We start from the raw sequence: 18,586 nt of genomic DNA on the forward strand, positions 1-18,586 counted from the left end.
TGTCATAAACCATGGTTTATCAATGAGAGGCTGGTCTGATTGTGCAGCCAGAAAACAGTGCTGTCAATTGTCCAAAATGACCCGAAGGTAGCGTGTTGGCAGACAACACAACATTTGGACATGTTTGGAAGTGTAAGCATTACAGCTATTTGTGGAGAATGACGCACTTGTACACTGTCCCCCTTTGAAAGGAAGTCTGATCGTGTAAAGGAGCCCAGTCAACAATGCGGTTTGGTTAGGTAAAATGTACAACTGTTACAACAACTGTAATGGTGTAACTCTTACGCCATCACCAAGAAATGTGATTAGAAACAGAGCAACAGTGGATGTCCCTGGCCAGAGGGATGCCAACATCACAATGTGCTCAACTGTTGTAACTATCTTCAGCTGTTCAGTTGTATAAAAAAAAAAAAAAAGAACCACATTATCGCTGATTAGTATGGATTATTAATGAAAGAAATGCATAAAGCAGCTCTATGAATCTGTGCTTTGACCTACACTGTGAATTATGATGATGTGTCTTCTTGCAGCGGGAACATGTGAATTACTGTAAATGTCTGAAAATCAGTTAAAAACAGTCTAGTCCTGTATAAAAAAAAAATCCAAGCGTTTTTCTGAGAAAATCTGTAAAAACTGACTTGAGTCAACAGCCACGCTATGGACCCTGGGAGGCTGTACAGTACTTACACAAAGTGCTGCTCGATTATGGAAAAAATCATAATCACAATATTTTGGTCAATACTGAAAAAACGATTAATTAACACATTTACTCATAGACTTTTGGAAAGACGTTGCATTTATTGAACTTAAAAAACAGTGAAACATATAGTGGAACAGTAAACATCATAACTGTGAAATTTCCCTTTTTTTCACATTGAACTTTTTGAATTCCCCTTCAGGACATGATACAAAACAAGAGTTTACTTGCAAAATTGAATTAATTGCGCTGCCCTAGTAGGTACAACAGCGCTCTAAGGTAAATGCTAACATCAGCATGCTAACGTGCTCACAGTAAAAATGCTAATGTTTAACAGGTGTCATTTTTACCACGTTGACCATCTTAATTTAGCGTAATTTGCTAATAGACACTAAAGACAATGTACAGCTGAGGCTGATGGGAATGTCTGTAGTTTTGCAGGTATTTGAACCTCAAGGTGGCCCGAGAGAAAAAGTCAGGGGAGCATTTAAAGCTATAGTGATTAGTTTCTGTCGCCCCCAGGAGGAATTCTAAGTAATGACAACAAAACTGTCGGCGCGTCCACATGATACAAGCCTTCCGTGATCGCGCACCACCTCCACCCCTCCTCCATGCAGTTGCTAGTAGCCAAGGAGGACACGGAGGATTACAACAACATGACGGACTCTTCAGAAGAGGTCATTATCTTCACTCGAGCTTCTGCGTGTGAAAGTCACCGGACGCCACAATCTTCTGAACACAGCCAGACTGAGAAATACAGAGAGAGTTAGGTGGAGCTGATAGTCTTAATTAGCTTTTTAGCAACTCATTTGGCAATGGACCTTTTTTCACAGCAGCATTTTGACTTGTCATAGTAGGAAAAGCACAACTGAAACTGATAACCTTAAAGGTCCAATGTGTGGCAATTTCTCCAATCTAGCGTTGAGATCCTACATCGCAATCAACTCTCTCACGCCGCGCAGTTCAAAGTGCGGATTACAGCTACGGTGGCCGTTCGGTGTCTCTTTTGATCCCCTTTTCCTTCATCAGGTCTTTCCATCTTTGGAAGGCAGCTCCAATGTTCACTCTTTTTTTATGATGACGACGGTCTCTTGCTCTTTTCAATATCCTTTTTCTTTTTCTGGGCGAAGAAGAAGAAGACTCCTGTTCCTGAAATTTGGATTTTAGCAGCACCTGTGAGTTCATCATGTGACAGTGAAAATGCGAAAGGCAGAGCAGTATGTCCTGTATGTCCCTTACCAGCTAACGTATTTCAAGATGAAGCATGAATATGGAGCGTCTACCCCAGTTCATGCGAATGAAAATGTAAAATTTCAAGCCAAAAGGAATACTTGGAATTGATGGTGGTGGTAAATATTCATGAAAAACACAGATTTTGATAATGAACAACTAAAAATGTTACACACTGGACCTTTAACGATGGCTCAATTTCATCAAGTGTCCCGGTAAGCTATTTCAGGGAGTAAGCATGCACAATACTGCTGCTTCCAGTTCTAAAATGTGAAAGATTGCTGCATTTTACTTTTCCTACTGTTAAATGTAACTTTGCAAGTTTATAATCTTTGAATTTTGGTCTATTGGTCAGACAAAACAAACAATCTGAAAATGACTTCTTGGCTTTGTAATTGGCATTTTCCACTATTTTCTGTTTGTTTTTTTAAACTAAATGATTGGTCAGTTAATCCAAATCCAAATTCATAAGGAAAATAATTGTTAGGTGCAGTCCTAGAAACCTGCATTTTGTGCCAATCCATCAAGTAGATGTTGCGATATTTTACAGGATAAGTGAAAACAACACGATGAATGCCTGTACCAAATTTAATTGCGATCCATCAACTAGTTGTTGAGATCTTTTAGTCTGGATCACAGTGGTGGACTGACACACCTTAAATCCAGACATGCTGCTAGCAAGGCCAACAACATTACATTGGCTGATTTGGGTTTGACCACTTCCAACAGAACCAGTTTTATAATCAGAACTGTCAATAATTACATTGACTTTCTTAGAAAGAATCATTGACAAAATCATCATGTGACAGTGGACTCCTCCACCAGCACAAATCCAATTCCTATGAATGTTTCTTTTAATCGCTTAGGGTTGGAACTATATTTCTTAGAAATAAGCTCACTGGCTGCATTAAACCCCAGTGGGCAAAGCCAGAAAACCATGTGTTCAGGGATGACGTACATGACTAGCAAAGACAGAGCTTTGATCATAACAGAAATGTACAATGTATGCTTTGCTGTGGAAAATATATTGGGATATTATATATTTATTAAGTATTTTTGCCACACAGATTGTGAAAGTGAACTTCCAAGCGCTCTGAATGCACATACTTCAAAACTGAATTTCCAGGTAGAAACAAAATGTACACATTTATAAAACTATGGTTACAGATGCAAACAAAAAAGTAGATACAAAACCCTTGTTTTCAAGTACACCTTCTTGAATGATATAGTATTCCATAATATATGTGGGTATTATTGTAGAAAAATTATTTGCAAATGTTTGTGGAGAGTTGTGAATATATTTGGGAAAATGTAAAACAATCTGTGTACACAAATCTATACGTGTTCACAAATGAGTAAATACAGTAAGTATACTGAGATTTGTAAATGTGCACTTAAGCTAGATTTGTAAATGTGTACCAACTATTGAAGCTAAATAGGAATCTACTAGTAAAAACAGTTTCATTCATCAGTTTTTGATTGCGTATTTGCAGTTTTTGTTTTGTTTTTTTACGATAATTTACAGATTTGTGTAGCATTTACAAATCTGAGTACACACATATGGATACAGTTTCACTACTCACAACACACATTTATAAATAATAGGCTATTTCTATAATATCCCCCCATAATTCAGTCTAGCGCTACTGCATCTGGCGCTACTGCAAACTCTGCCAAACGCATTTATCTTGGTACTCTTAGCTTGCCGTAGTGTTTATATCCGATGTAACCAATATGGCGTCGCGCAGTTAGCCTGGTTAGCTGGAAACAGACACTTATTTACGATTATTGTCGTTTTAAGTACATATTGAAGGAATATGCTGACATTATCGTGAAGGAATACGTTTTGAAATAATGTGAAGCTCTTTTAAAGTCGGTAAATTTGCGTGTATTGTGGTTGGAAAATGATCTTTTCTTACCTAGACGTTAGTCTGTCACTTTGCTAACTCAGTAAGCTAGCCGTTAGTTCGCCCTGACAGGCAGCTTTAACGGTCAGTTTGCGGGAGTATCTCTGACCAAATGACGGAGGTGGAGGAGCTGCGACCCGTTCCCCGGGAGCGGGCCATACTGGAGAGCTTCTTCACGCAGCTCGGCATGTTTTCTTTCGACCGGGCTAAGGACTACGTGGAGAAGGAGAAGGACAACAGCAAGAGCACCGGGGCGATCTGGGCCGCGCTGCTGGCCGCCCTGGCTCACCTCGCCGCCGCGGAGAAGGCGTACCACAACATGACATTCCTCGGACAGAAAATGGGTAATTCACAGGAGGTGGTGGGAGACATCCAAAATAAGTGTTTGTCAAAGTCTGAAACCGCTTTAACGTTTTCCCTGCCTATGTGTCCTTGATTGTATCCCGTGTAACGTTAACGTTATGTCTTATAAAATGGGGGTCCATAGTCTAATTTGTATCAGTTTAGGGGTCCTTGACGTGAAAAAGGTTGGGAACCACGAATGGTGAGAAAATGTAATTTTTCATCGCAGAAATTAAGCTTATTACAAAGTTTAAACAAGTGTAGAAAAGCTTTATTACAAGTAAAAGTCCTGCATTCAAAATCTTACTTACCCCAAGTAAAAGTGCTTATTTTGTATTAATCTGAATCTGAATGTAATGAATCAAAATGTAGTGGGGGATGTGCAAAAAGTGTTATAAAATGGAAATACTCATGTAAAGTAGAAATACCTCAAAATGTTCTTAGGTACAGTACTTGGGTACATGTACTTAGTTACATAACACCAGTGTAAGCTGTACCACTTTATGGTAAGCCACCTTTGTGAAAGCTCTATAAATTGTGGCTAATTAAAAAATTTTTTTTTTATATGAAATAAATTCAATATTGTACTCAAATTATTTAATTTCTGTTCAGCCCAAATACCAAACTAGGTAGGCTATTTTTGAGATAAGATAACACTTTATTTATCCCAAGGGAAATTGCTGTGCAGCAGTTTCAGTACAAAGTAGAGGGATGTGCAAATCTACAAAACCACAAAAGGTGCAAAACCAAAAGTCCCATGGACAGCAACATGTTTCCAACACCAGATGGCGCTGTAGCACATGAATGCTGGAATAAGTCAACCATTTTTATCTCCCCTCTCTCTGCAGGCGGCCAGTCCTTCTTTAGCCGCAAGGACTCCATTCGAACCATCTACACCTCCCTGTACAACGAGCTCAGGAAAGTGGCGACGACGGGGCGCCACAGCCAGCCGGGCTCCGCTTCGTACCTGGAGGACCTGCTGTCGCACCTGTCGGAGCAGCTCTGCCACTTCACCCAGGCCCGCATGGAGATGGCCGACCTGTACGAGAAGATGCACTCGCTGGGCAGCCAGAAGAGCATCAACTTAGACGAGCTGGTCACCACACTGGAAGCCGTCCTGCATAAATACAGCTCCAAGTGTGTATCTGTTTCTGCATTACAAAACACATGATCACTTTACAAAATCTGATGCTTTAAGTGCACAAAATCTGCTTTTTTTTAAATAAATTTTAGTCAGTCTTAATGTTTTATTAAGTATTTTTGACAATTCAATCTTCCCAATTTAGTGCAGCAACTTGTTTCAAACTGTAGACACTTTTTTTTTAAACAAGTTGATTTCAATCAAAAACAAAAACATCTGCACTGCAAAGACAAAATATAATATAAATAAAATGCCACCAAAGAAACCAAGAAGCAGGTGGATTATAAAAAGAAATGAGCGCGACCAAAGAAAAACTTGTAAAAGAGACAGACATATCTGGGTTGGAGGGGGAAAAACTTTCTGCTTAATCCAGCAAACTCAGAATTTCACCGTTTTCCCCGGAGACGTGTCAGCAAAACTGTGTCCTGCAACTGTAGCAGCAGCACAAACTGCACGGTTGAGCTGTTGTTGGAGCTGCAGCAGGTCGCAGCGTGACACACCACACATCACTCGTATGGCCGTGCACTGAAGGGTGAAGGTGAACATTCTCGTCAGCGCTCTGGAGAAATATGTGGAGCCCAAATATAGTGTGTGTAGGAACTTAAATGCAAATGTATTCTCAGCAGGACAAGCTGCTTGCAGGTCACTTCAAATTAGGCCAGCTTCTGTTTTTGCATGTGTTTGCTTGTGTTCCTACTAACCTCCTCTTCCTCGCTCCTTCAGGTTCCACCACCCCATCCTGGGCCGCGTGGAGGAGGGCTTCCAGACGGAGGTGGACGTGGTGACCCAGTTACTGCGCTGCCAGGCCCAGGTGTCTGAGTGGTATTTCCTGCCCGCTCTGCTCAGCCTGCACGGCGCCAACTCCAAGCTCATCGCCTGGGGTCAGCTTTTCCAGCGGCAGAAAGAGACCCGCAAGCATCTGTTTGGAGGTCAGTCCCAGAAGGCCGTGCAGCCGCCGCACCTGTGCGTGTGGCTGCAGCGCTTCCAGGCGCTGCTCCTCGCCAAGTTCAGCTTCTATTTCCACGAGGCCCTGAGCCGGCAGACGGCCCCGGCCGACATGAGAGCCCTGACCGCCCGCACCACGGCCGACTACCACGGGAAGATCTGCTCCTTCATCCGCAAACACGACGCCAGCAACGTGTCTCTGGTGTTTGACAACCGAGGCTCCGAAAGCTTCCAGGGCCACGGCTACCACCACCCGCACTCGTACCGGGAAGCACCGAAGGGCGTGGAGCAGTTCCCCGCCGTGGTGTCCCTGCCGACAGGGGAGCGGCCGCTCACGCACTGGCCGAACGTCATCATGATGATGGGAGACCGCGCCGCTGAGCTTAACACTCTGGACAAGGTGGTGCACTTCTACGACGATAAAGTCCAGAGCACCTACTACCTGACGCGGCCCGAGCCTCACTTCACTCTGGTGGTTATCTTTGACGGCAGGAAGTCCGAGAAGGATCTGCACATCGCCGCCTTCCTGCAGGAGATCTCGGGCTCACTGCGGAACTCCAAACCCTTCAGCACCCTCAAACCCGGGTCAAAGGGCTGACGTGCACGGTGGAAGGGAGGATGAACCTCAAATCACTTCTCACAGATATATAAGATGCTTATAAATGGTCCATTTTCCTTTGGAAACCGCGGGCCAACTTCTGGTTGGTTTAGCAGTCCTCCTCCTTTTTTTGTTGCTCGGAATCTCATTTTGCCAAAAAAAAAAGGTCCAGACCAAAGAGATGCACCAACAACAGCTCCTCTCCCGCTGCTTCTTAGGTCGTGACAGTTAGGGCTGCACGATGTGAGGAAAATATCTAATTGCGGTTATTTTGACTGATATTGCGATTACGATATGATGCACAATATGGAAGGGAATGATCATGTTTTTATCATTATTCTCATTTTCATTGACTAATATTAAATCTTAAAAAATTAAAATGATTTATAGTGTGATTTTTGCGAGGATCTGTACCAAACAAAGATGTTTTCTTTAGTCTGTAGGATAGGATTTGTAGGCCGGGACGTCTCTGCAGCACCACAATACTTCATTCAGAACGGTTTGACACATATTTCGCCTTTAACAAATATTGCGCCCCTCTGCGATTTGGATATTGCACTAGTCCATATTGCGATTTCGATAGAACTGCGATTAATTGCGCAGCCCTAGTGACCGTTCAACAGACACGCTGGAGGTGCTTAAAACCTTTTGTGTTTTTTAAAACATATTAAGGATTTTAATTACTGTATATTGCATCAACTACTGTTTTAACATGTTTATTTTACTTTTTTTTTTTTTTAGATACATTTTTTTGTTTTTTTTAATATTTAGAACATACAGAACAGACAAATACAGCAAAAACCCTCTCCCACCCCCCACCTTCTACAGTCTCGAGGAAAACAAACAAACAAAAACAGAAATCACACCTTGCCTAGTCCCTCTCGTCTAGTTCTTGTGATGCTGAGGTCAATCCTGGAGCGTAGTGATGCCGGCACCGCAGACCAATTTTTACTTTACATTTTAATAGTTTATTTACTGTGCTTGATACCATTTAAATAAAGCTTGGAGATAATTGACCATCTGGTTGAACAATCGATTGACTGATGCATCAGTAATGACATTTTTTAGTTGCAGGCCTAAATGTGATGTTATCTTTAAGGTGCTGCAGGACAACCTTTAAAGGTCCCATATTATAAAAAGTGAGATTTCCGTGTGTCTTTTTTTAAATTTTTTATTATAAAGCAGGTCGAGGTGCTGCATAAATACTGTGAAAGTATCAAAACACTCAATCCACAGAGAAATGCACACAGCCCGTATTCAGAAACTGTGCCTTTAAACGAGCTGTCAGGACTTCTGTAACGTTGTGATGTCACAATTATACATCTACAGTGCTGCTCATGAGTTTAGGAACCCATGCTAAAGTTGACTAAAAAGAGGGAAAAAAAATTATCTTTTGGAAATTGATCTTAATGCCTTAATTGAAAAATCCAACATTTGAGAACACCAATTTTCTTTGTGAATGAATAATGTATCGTAAATAAAACGGAGCATTTCAGACAGAGGGTGAATACAGGTATATTCAGACAGACAGTATGAGAAAAATAATGTGTTTTGTGAACATTAAAGCATGTAAACATGTTCTAGTAGAAACGCAGAATACAAGCATGAACCTGAAAAGAAGCATAATAACCTTTAATATTGTTGTATCACCTTGGTACTAAATGCTTATTTTATAAGAATTGCAGATAAATATGATTTTACACTGAAATGTTTAAAGTCTGGAGCCTCAGCTGTAAAACATGGTTCAATACAATGGATTTTTGTAATGCTTTATATCGTATGTTTATGTAGAAATATCTTCTCAAATAAGTTTATTTGGATTTCTGTTACTAGAGTTTTCTAACAGTTTGTCAATAAGACTACTAGTCTTGCTGTGTCAGCGCTGGAGTATGGTCTGGCTACACTGCTGATCTATTCTGGGATAGAGGGAAAAAAAACCGCTTTGACTGAAAAAACTTTATTTCTTTATAACAATCACAGCCGTCTCGGACAGCGCTAAGCCCCGGATGCAGCGACGCTGCCCTCGCAAAGATAGATAGCAGAGATGGCAGAAGGGGAGGGACATGATGTCAGGCTTCCATCCCAGCACTGATAGACAGACTATAAGAGTATTAACAGGGAACCATAACTCTCTATAGAGCCGACATGAAACCAGAACATCCGGGTTCAATTCCAGAAGTAAGAAAAGCTCATTCAGTAGCCCATTGACATTTGCAACATTTTAAAATTTTAATCAACTTTCTAAGGGGGGGGCACGAAGTTTAAGAAACCATCAATTTACAGAACACACCTGGAGGTTCATGAGTGTTCAAACCAAACATTTAGCCACATTTCATCTAAAGAACAGTTGAATGACTTGAATGCTAATTTATTCAGGTTTATTTATAATATAAATACAACACGTTGATACAATCCATTTGGCTATATGAGCTAATCTTTAGGAAGCTCAGTTGTTCAAATACAGCAACACTAACAGACAAAAACCATTTCCGTTATTATGAAACACATTCAAAGAAACCTCCCTTTGAGTTAAAATGCACCAACATGTTATGATGCTACATGCCAAGTACACAATCCTATACATCAAAGTGCAATGTCACAATGGGTTAATGCTAGAATTCATAATTCAGTAATCTACTAAACACTTTATGATTATTTCATTCAGAGTGCTGCTGCTCTTCGTTCAGGACATGCGTGAGTGGATTCACAACTCCCCCAAAAAAGACAAGGATAAAAAAAAAAAGGCACTTTCACATACACACACACATACACACACATACACACAGATGTGCATCCATAGCCCATCTCAGCACGTCATGTTAAATCACCACACACACACATCAGTTACCAGCCCGGTTGGACTAACCCACATTCAGTGTGCTGTTCAAGTGTTTTATTTTTGGGCGTTTACACACAAAGCCCCACCCTGTTAGCTTATTGTGAATTTAAGGTTAACTAGTGACTTCAGTGACTTCACAACCAGGTAAACCATTATTCTGACACACTCACGCACACACACACATACATACATACATACATACATAGAAAGTGGCATGCTTTTTGCACTCGTTTTCCCAACTTGCACTTGCGTGTTCTGGCACTCAAGGCAGGCATGAATTATCTATCATCTATCACTATTCTAGTGCTTCTGCACTTACAAGGGAGCAGAACAAGGGCAGGCAAGCAGGAAACACACACACACACACACACACACAAACAAAATCATACACCCACCCCCCATCCCAGAAAAAGTTCTGTCCAAGCTCCCTCCACCGCTCAACCGTCACACCCTGTTGGAGGCTCCGGTCTGGGCGTAGGGGCTCCCCTTCCAAAAACACAAGAAGGCTGTTAAAAAAGTTAAGCGAGTCGCCGCAGCAACGGGCTGAACATTCAATAGATGGCTGAACAGTCGTTTTAATACTGGAAACATTCATTAAATAGCTGGACGTTGGTTAAATAAATGTGAGTTTGGTGTCACTGACGACCTCAAGAGGCGTTTCGTGGTTTGAGGTGTTAAGTGAGCTTTGAGTGAGCTTAGCAGCTAAACCGAGTGGGAAATAAAAAAATAAATTATAAGTCACACAGACCGTCGTTGGAACCATTGTCCACCTTCACTCTGCCGGGTCCTCTTCCTTTAGTCTCTCGTCACAGATACAGCAGCCGATCGGGATCCTTCTTCTTTTTTTTTTTTTAAGAAAACAGCAGCCTTTGTGGGTGACTACAATTCACGTCACTGAAACTACATCTTACTGGAGCTGCACTACACCCCCCCACGTCTCTGCGACTATCGCCTCATATACAGGACAGGACAGGACGCTCTGCCTACGCTTCGTTCCTGTGTCTCTTTACCAGCACTTCTTTTAGCTAACCTTTGATAAATGCTTCAATACATGGAGAAAGTAAACTCCTACACACCAAGAGAGTACACACCAACCTGACAACACATAAATATCATGGCATATCATATCATAGGTCATGTCATATATTATAATTTCTTACTACATTTAAAACCTTTTTTTCTGTCCTACCGTTTCTACCCTCATGTTGATTATTAACAGTAAGCAGTACCCTGATCTCCTCTTCTGGCCCATTTTTGGCCCGGGTAGGCCTGATTTGGCCTTTCGTCATCGGCCTGTTTTGGCTCACATGGTGCAGGATTTGTCCAATGGTGGGGGCAGAGGCGGGGTGCTGCTCTTGGGCGGCACCATAGGTTTGGGCCGAAGGGCGGGGGGCCGCAGCGGAGCCCCCATGCGAGCAGCTGCCACCGGTTTGAAGGAGACCAGGGTGTCGGGGGAAGGGTTGGCCGGTCTGGGAGGTCCGGGCGGAGGTCCGGGGAGCGGGCTGAGGGGACTCAGAGGGCTGAGGGGGCTTGGGGTGCCAGGGGTCCCGGGAGTTCCCGGCGTGCCCGGAGTGCTCGGGGTGCTGTGGGGACTGGGCGACTCGGAGGAGCAGGCCGTGGCGGGGCCGTTCTTCACCTGCTCCAGTGTGTCCAGCACCACGTCGGGGGCCGGCCGGCAGCCCTGTCGCTCCAGCTGCCGCAACTCCCCCAGAGCCACGGTCACCGTCTCCTCGATGTCCTGCAGGAGGAAAGACAAGGAGTCCACCAAGAGAGCAACAAGGAAACACTTCACAGCTTCACGGCAGAGCTGCAAAGATCAGTCGGTTAGTTGTTAACTATTTTGATAATCGATTAATCGGTTTAAAGGAACACGCCGACTTATTGGGACTTGGTCTTATTCACCGTACCCCCCAGAGTTAGATAAGTCCATACATACCCTTCTCTTCTCCGTGCGTGTTGTAACTCTGTCTGACTCACCCACCGCTAGCCTAGCTTAGCACAGATGCTGGAGGTAACTGGCTCCATCTAGCCTAGCTTACCACAGATCCTGGAGGTAACTGGCTCCATCTAGCCTAGCTTACCACAGATCATGGAGGTAACTGGCTCCATCTAGCCTAGCTTAGCACAGATGCTGGAGGTAACTGGCTCCATCTAGCCTAGCTTAGCACAGATCCTGGAGGTAACCGGCTCCATCTAGCCTACTGCTCCCAATAAGTGACAAAATAACGCCAACATGTTCCTATTTACATGTTGTGATTTGTAGAGTCACAGGGTGTACAGATAACAAGGTCACATGAGACACAGCCATCTTCTAACCGTATACATACTGGGGACTATATTCTCAGAAGGCGAAGCACTGCTACTTCTGCTACTTGGGCTTGCTGCTGAGAAGCTCCGTGGTGATGAGCAGAGAGTAATAATCACTCCGCCCAAGTAGCAGAAGTAGCAGTGCTTCGCCTTCTGAGAATATAGTTCCCAGTATGTATACGGTATGAATTCTCTGATTCCAGCTTTTTTAAATTATTATTACTTTCTAGAAAGCGAGACAATTAAGGATCATCTTTAGGATGGGGCATCGAGAACCGGCTCCAACTTGGAATGGTTTTAAATTATTATTATGATTCCAATGGAATCGTTTCTTTATTGGAACAGTTTTGTTTTGGAATCCAGTAATCAGTTCCAAATTTAACACAACTAATTAAGTTTTGGTTTCCATAGCGACCCGTACTCCCAGGTGCTTGAGGTGTTGCAGCCCAAAGTGTGGCTTTATTTGACGTTGAAAAAGCCGGTAAAACTGTAAATCACATTTGAAGAAAAATACAATTTTCCTCTTATCTTTAAAATAAGCACGTGACCCGTTTCTACTCCACCCCTAAAAGAATCGGAATCGAGAATTGATCAGAACCTGAATCGAGGGCCCCCGGATAGCACAGTTGGTAGAGCGAGCGCCCATCTGTAGAGGTTTACTCCTTGACACAGCGGCCGCAGGTTCGACTCCGACCTGTGGCCCTTTACTGCATGTCATTCCCCCCCCTCTCTCTCTCCCTTTTCATGTCTTCAGCTGTCCTATACACATAAAGGCCTTAAAATGCCCCCCCAAAGAAAAGAACCAGAATCAGAAGTGTTAAAATCCAAACGATGACCAACCCTATTCATTTTGGGCTTTGGGAAACACGGATTGACATTTTTCACCAATTTCTGACATTTTATAGACCAAACAACTGATCTATTATTCGAGAAAATAATCAACAGATTAATCGACTCTGAATAATATAATTGTTAGTTGCAGCCCTACTTCACTGGAAAACTCAACTTTAAACCTGTAAAGCTGGGTTTTTGTCACTTGTGGGCAGCGGAAACAAGTTGTGAACACAAAACTGATTTATCATCATTTTAAGTTCTACTGGCTGCTGTTTGCTGCTGAGCGGGGGCAGTACAGTGGCTTTTTACAGTTAATTTTTCCCTGAAAACGACGCTATGAGGGCGCTGAGAGTGAACCAGAACAGTAAGGTTGTGAGCCGGACAGATAAAAAGATGAGCTGTAAAGCCGAGAGGAGCTAATCACAACCAGAGACACATCGTCAGACATCACGTTGTTATTTAAAAAAATACTTATTATTATAACACCCGCTTTAAAGAGAAGGAGTACATGAAAAGAAGAAGCAGAAATGCCAAAGATTTGCTTCTAAATTTCATTTGAAATTGAATATTTTTGGGATTTGGACTGCTTGGACTCTGAAAATGTATTACAGCTGCAGACACACTGATCATTCTCGATGTCTTTATCACTACAAGGAACCCATATCCCATAATTCAATTTGAATCCATTACACATTGATTAATGCAGCTTTAATTAATGCCATCTATCTAAGTTAATGACCTGTGTTTGGTGTGTGTGTGTGTGTGTGTGTGTGTGTGTGTACCTGAGCCAGTGTGTCGGGGTCCAGCGCTCTGGAGCGATGGGAGTCACTAAAGCCGTGCTGCCCGCTGCTCGAGCGCCGGATGGGCGTGTCCTCTGGCCGCCGCAGCGAATCATGTCGGCTCACCATCATGGTGACGGCGGCTGCCGAGCGCCGCCGGCGCTCCGGGCTGTCGAGGGGCGGGGTCAAACCCTGACCGCGCCCCAGCAGCAGCTCCCTGGGGCTGAAGTGACCCGTCACCGGCGGGGAGCTTCGCTCCATCCCGCCTCCGTTACCATGGCAGTGGCTGTCGTTGGAGCGGCCGAGGGGGCGGCGGAATAAGCCGTCGGTTCGCTTCCTCCTGTGACTGTCAACAGGAAGGACACACACAGTCAACGGTAGCTGATTTAGGATTTAAGGTTGGAGGGTGATTCTGAGCGTGGCGAATGTTTGAACCTTTGGGCTAAAATACAGCAGCTAGAGACAGCAGAGGAAGACGTAGAGAATGCACATCTGTGGCCTTACATTTTCAACGACTGTACTCAAACGTAAATGACGGGGTTCCCTCAACCAAAACAACAAAAGACGCAGTTTGGTGACGTGATAAAGCAGCATGGGATGTTGGGAGTTGTTGTCTTCATTGCAGTCAGTTTCTCCCGGTTTCGATTCCTTCAGCGTTCAATTGTTGGGTCTCTGTAAATTACAGAGTGTGGTCTAGACCTACTCTATCTGTAAAGTGTCCTGAGATAACTCTTAAAATAAAAAAAAACATTGAAATGACGCTGTTCTGCTCGCCGGCGGACGGGCTGCCAGCCGATCTGCAGCTCACGTTTGCTCCGCCTGTTTCTCTGATCCAGACTAAAATCCTTCAACCGGTTCAAAAACGTATCGTAAAAATGTGGCTTAAAACTATATATGACTTAGTTTTAAGCCACTAAAATACACCTTTAAATATCTTACAAATAAACAACAGTACAAATGTCAAAAAGGGTATAAAAAAAAGAAACAAAAGAGTACACAACATCTTATGAAGGATCTGAACACAAAGGGGGTAAACAAACACAGGGGGTGAATGAATGAAGAGGCCCGGAAACTTATACATGACACAAAAAAAGAATCTTTATTGAGAAATGTGAAAAGGTCAAAAGTTCAAAAGAATACTTTCCAAGGCACTGTATAAGTCAACAACAACACTGACGCATGCACAACGGGGATATGACGCCATCGACAGGCGACCAAATGTAACTTGTTACCTTGAATAAAATGGCAGACTTCTCTAGGTTTGAACATCGTTGGAAACGTTTAGGATAAGTACACAACTCAACTAAATATACAGTATAACAGGAAGGGTTGGGCATCGAGAACCGATTCCTACTTGGAATCGGTTCAAAAATTACGATTCCAGTGTAATCATTTCTTTATTGGAATCGTTTGGAGGATTTGGTTTCAAATCTGATCATGGGTTCCAAATTTAACATGCGCAAGTTTTGGTTTCCGTAGCAGCCAGGCGCTTGTTGTGTTGCAGCCTTGGAGCACAGTAAGCAGCGCTCTAGTCTGGCTTTATTTTACATTGAAAAAAGCCCTGTAAAACTGCAACCCACCATTGAATCAACATAAAACGTTCCTCTTTTTTTGAAAATAAGCATGTGACCCTTTTCAACTCCACCCCTCAAAGAATCAAAATCGAAAATCGATAAGAACCGGAATCGAAAGGAAGAATCAGAATTGGAATCAGCATTGTTAAAATCCAAACAATTAGACATTTTAATGTGGAAAAAGTATAAAGTATGAATACTTCTTCCTGACTGTGGCATACCCATATCTCTTCCATAGATTCCGTGTATAGTTAGGAATGAGAGTAAAAGAAGTCAGCAGTTCACGTGAGAAACAGGAGTGATAACAGCGTGATGAAATTCACGGGTATTTTTAGAGGTGAGAGAAAGAGCTGGAAATTGGGTTGAACGTTCGCCGCAGCTGAAACGCTCCTCCGTGCTCTCATGTGATAATGGGAGGTGTCTTACATGACGGACCTGTTATAGGTCTCTGGCGGTCTGATGTCGGTCGGGGAGCTCAGTTCGCTCCTGGATCTCTTGTCGTCGGTGCTGCTGCTTCCCCCGTCGCTGTCTGCTTTCTGACTGAGGGTATCTGACATGACGTCGGCCCTGCAGACACCGAGAGACTCTCAATCAGGACAAATCGCTCCGGAGACAGGAGAGCACAGCCAGCACACCAATCACCAATTAAGCGATCGATAGCGCACGGTTATTGACTCCCTCAGTCCAATAATACCAGCTAATCAACAAGGTGTGCAACAAATCCACCTGAATCCATCGCTGCAGCTCGTCAATGAATGCAATGAGCCACTTACTGTATGTTAACAAGAGCTTAAGTAGGAATGTTTTTAAAGTTGGCACTTTGCTTTATAATGTTAAATAAATATAATACAAAAATAACATTTAGGTGTCCTTTAAAGCTTGCATGGTCAAAATACACATTTTCTGAGTGATATCTTTTCTAAAACAAAGGCAACTAGAGCAGCAAAGTTTAATTGATTCATTGTCAATTATTAAATTAATCTCCAACTCTTCTGATAATTGATTGGAGTCATTTTTTCTGAAAAAATAAATAATCTCTGATTCCAGCTTGTTAAATGTGAATATTGTTCTAGTTTCTTGACAGTAAACTGAATCTCTTTGAGTTGTGGACAAAACGAGACATTTGAGGACGTCATCTCGGCCTTTGAGAGACACTGAGCCACATTTTTCACAATTTTCTGATATTTTATAGACCAAACAACTGACTATTAATCAAGAAAATAATGAACATTTGACTTACTTACTTACTTGCAGCCATACCGGCAACTTAAAGCGCCCATATTATGCTCATTTTCAGGTTCATAACTGTATTTTAAGGTTTTACCAGAATAGGTTTACATGGTTTAATTTTCAAAAAACACCATATTTTTGTTGTACTGCACAGCTCTCTCTCACTGCAGCAGATCCTCTTTTCACCTGGTCTCTGTTTTAGCTACAGAGTGAGACCTCTTTTCTTCTTCTTCTGTACTATCTTTGATTGCACTCGCACATGCGCAGTAGCTCAGATGTAGATCATGTCAGCTAGCTAGCTCCATAGAAGTAAAAGACAGGCTGTTTCTCCAACTTCAGTCAGTTACAAGGCAGGATTAGCTGGGAGACTTCTTCTAAATGAGGGCGCACATGTAAGTAGTTCTTTTGTAGATTATGGCGAACTTGTGTGTGTTGTAGCAATGCTTTGTTATTGAGAACGAGGTAGCCTGCTAGCGTTAGCACTAACGCTACGAGCTAACAGTTGTGGTTAGCCAGCTCGTTTCGGATTGTGACGTCACAGTCCGAGCCGATTTCTACCAGCTCACCAGGAGACTGAAGGCAGGACACATTCAGAAACCGTATCTCACTCAGAACACCATGGATGGATTTTTTTCAAAGTTTGTATGTGTGTGGAAGCACCAGAGACACAAAATAACACCCCAAATCACCAGAAAAAGGGATTTTTTCATAATATGGGCACTTTAAAACTACTATACATATTACCCCAAATTAAAGAAAAAATGATATATTTAAAAAAGCATATAAATGAAAGTGTATGTATGTGTGTGTGTGTGTGCACTCGCCTGTCCTTCACCACGATGTACTGGTGAGGCACCAGGCCGTGGTTGCCGTTGTGCCGCCCCTCCCACCAGTCATGTGACGCTCGCTGGAAGAGCTGCAGGGACGCTCCCTTCTTGAAGGAGAGCTCGCGGCCCGACCGGCCCACGTAGTCGAACCGCGCCACCGCCTCCACACCCTCACCCTCTGAAAAACAGGAGGGGAAGGGGGGGGGGGGAGGAATGAAGATAAGAGCCAGACGTGGAATTAGAGGTGAACCTGAACTTGTCAATCAACTGTCTGTGTGGCTTTGTTCCTCCCACAGCTTGACCAATCAGAAAAGAGCATTGAAACACACTCAGGGCTTAAGTCTTTTCTATTAATTCAGATAAAGGGAGAGAGAGAGAGAGAGAGAGAGAGAGAAGGGAGGAAGAAGTGGTGGGTGGGGTGTGGAGAAAAGAGCGAGAGTGGTGGGGGGGAGATGTCTCCATGGCTGCTGTTGCCGTAGCAACCTCTCTCCACCAGGACACACAGAGGGATTGGGAGTGTGGGCGAATTGTGTGGAGGGTCAGGGGTCATGCGTACCCTCGTCGCTTGTCTGGGTCTCGGTGCCGCAGTCGGGCTCGGCCTCCTCCAACGCCCCCGGCTCGCTGAACGGACTCTCGCTGCAGGAAGAGGAAGAGGAAGAGAAGCTCAGATAGACACACTGTCCATTCAACATGGGAATAAAAGGGAGGAAGCACAGATGGAGACGAGGCTGCTGATGAAGAGTCTGAAGACGTTTATGCAATAATACAGCTACTGCACTAGAGCTGCAAAGATTAATCAATTAGTATTAATCGGCAACTGTTTTGATAATCGATTAATCGCTTTGAGTCATTTTTTATGAAAAATGATCTGATTCCAGCTTGTTAAATGTGAATATTGTTCTAGTTTCTTCTCTCCTCTGTGACAGTAAACTGAATATCTTTGAGTTGTGGACAAAACGAGACATTTGAGGACGTCATCTCGGGCTTTTGGGAAACACTGATCCACATTTTTTACCAGTTTCTAACATTTTAGAGACCAAACAACTAATCGATTAATCCAGAAAAGAATCAAAAGATTAATCGACTCTATGAAAATAATGGTTAGTTGCAGCCCTATACTGTACTGAACCGAATGTCAAGAGTTTAGTTTGTGAGAAGAACAGGACACCCACTGTACACAGTATCAGGACGAAGGAGAGAGGCGCTCTACGCCACAGCTAACAGATCGGTTCAATACCATAACCACCGGAAAAAAACCTGTTCCTGATGAGGTGATCTTCTGAAATTATACGTCAGAAAACAACTGGCACCTTTTTAAAAATCGGACACTGTGGGG

At 43.1% G+C, this 18,586-nt stretch overlaps 2 protein-coding genes across 5 annotated transcripts in view; one reads left to right on the forward strand and one right to left on the reverse strand.

Annotated features, from left to right (window-relative positions):
• Positions 1-3,634: 3,634 nt before the first annotated feature.
• Positions 3,635-7,067, forward strand: kics2 (KICSTOR subunit 2). Its single transcript, XM_039791696.1, has 3 exons — positions 3,635-4,178; positions 5,025-5,313; positions 6,041-7,067. Exons 1-3 carry the CDS (start codon positions 3,947-3,949, stop codon positions 6,858-6,860), a joined length of 1,341 nt encoding a protein of 446 aa, XP_039647630.1. The 5' UTR covers positions 3,635-3,946; the 3' UTR covers positions 6,861-7,067.
• A 1,997-nt stretch (positions 7,068-9,064) lies between these two features.
• Positions 9,065-18,586, reverse strand: part of srgap1b (SLIT-ROBO Rho GTPase activating protein 1b) — a 112,824-nt gene continuing 103,302 nt past the window's right edge. For all 4 annotated transcript variants that reach the window (XM_039791699.1, XM_039791700.1, XM_039791701.1 and 1 more), the window contains 5 exons: positions 17,807-17,886; positions 17,248-17,428; positions 15,620-15,760; positions 13,623-13,965; positions 9,065-11,437 (listed from right to left, as the gene is read on the reverse strand). In XM_039791699.1, the coding sequence (XP_039647633.1) occupies positions 11,003-11,437; positions 13,623-13,965; positions 15,620-15,760; positions 17,248-17,428; positions 17,807-17,886 (1,180 nt within the window). In that variant the 3' untranslated portion in view covers positions 9,065-11,002. The remainder of the gene's footprint in view (positions 11,438-13,622; positions 13,966-15,619; positions 15,761-17,247; positions 17,429-17,806; positions 17,887-18,586) is intronic.

Source organism: Perca fluviatilis, chromosome 23 (assembly GCF_010015445.1).
Source record: "Perca fluviatilis chromosome 23, GENO_Pfluv_1.0, whole genome shotgun sequence".
Classification (NCBI taxonomy): Eukaryota; Metazoa; Chordata; class Actinopteri; order Perciformes; family Percidae; genus Perca; species Perca fluviatilis.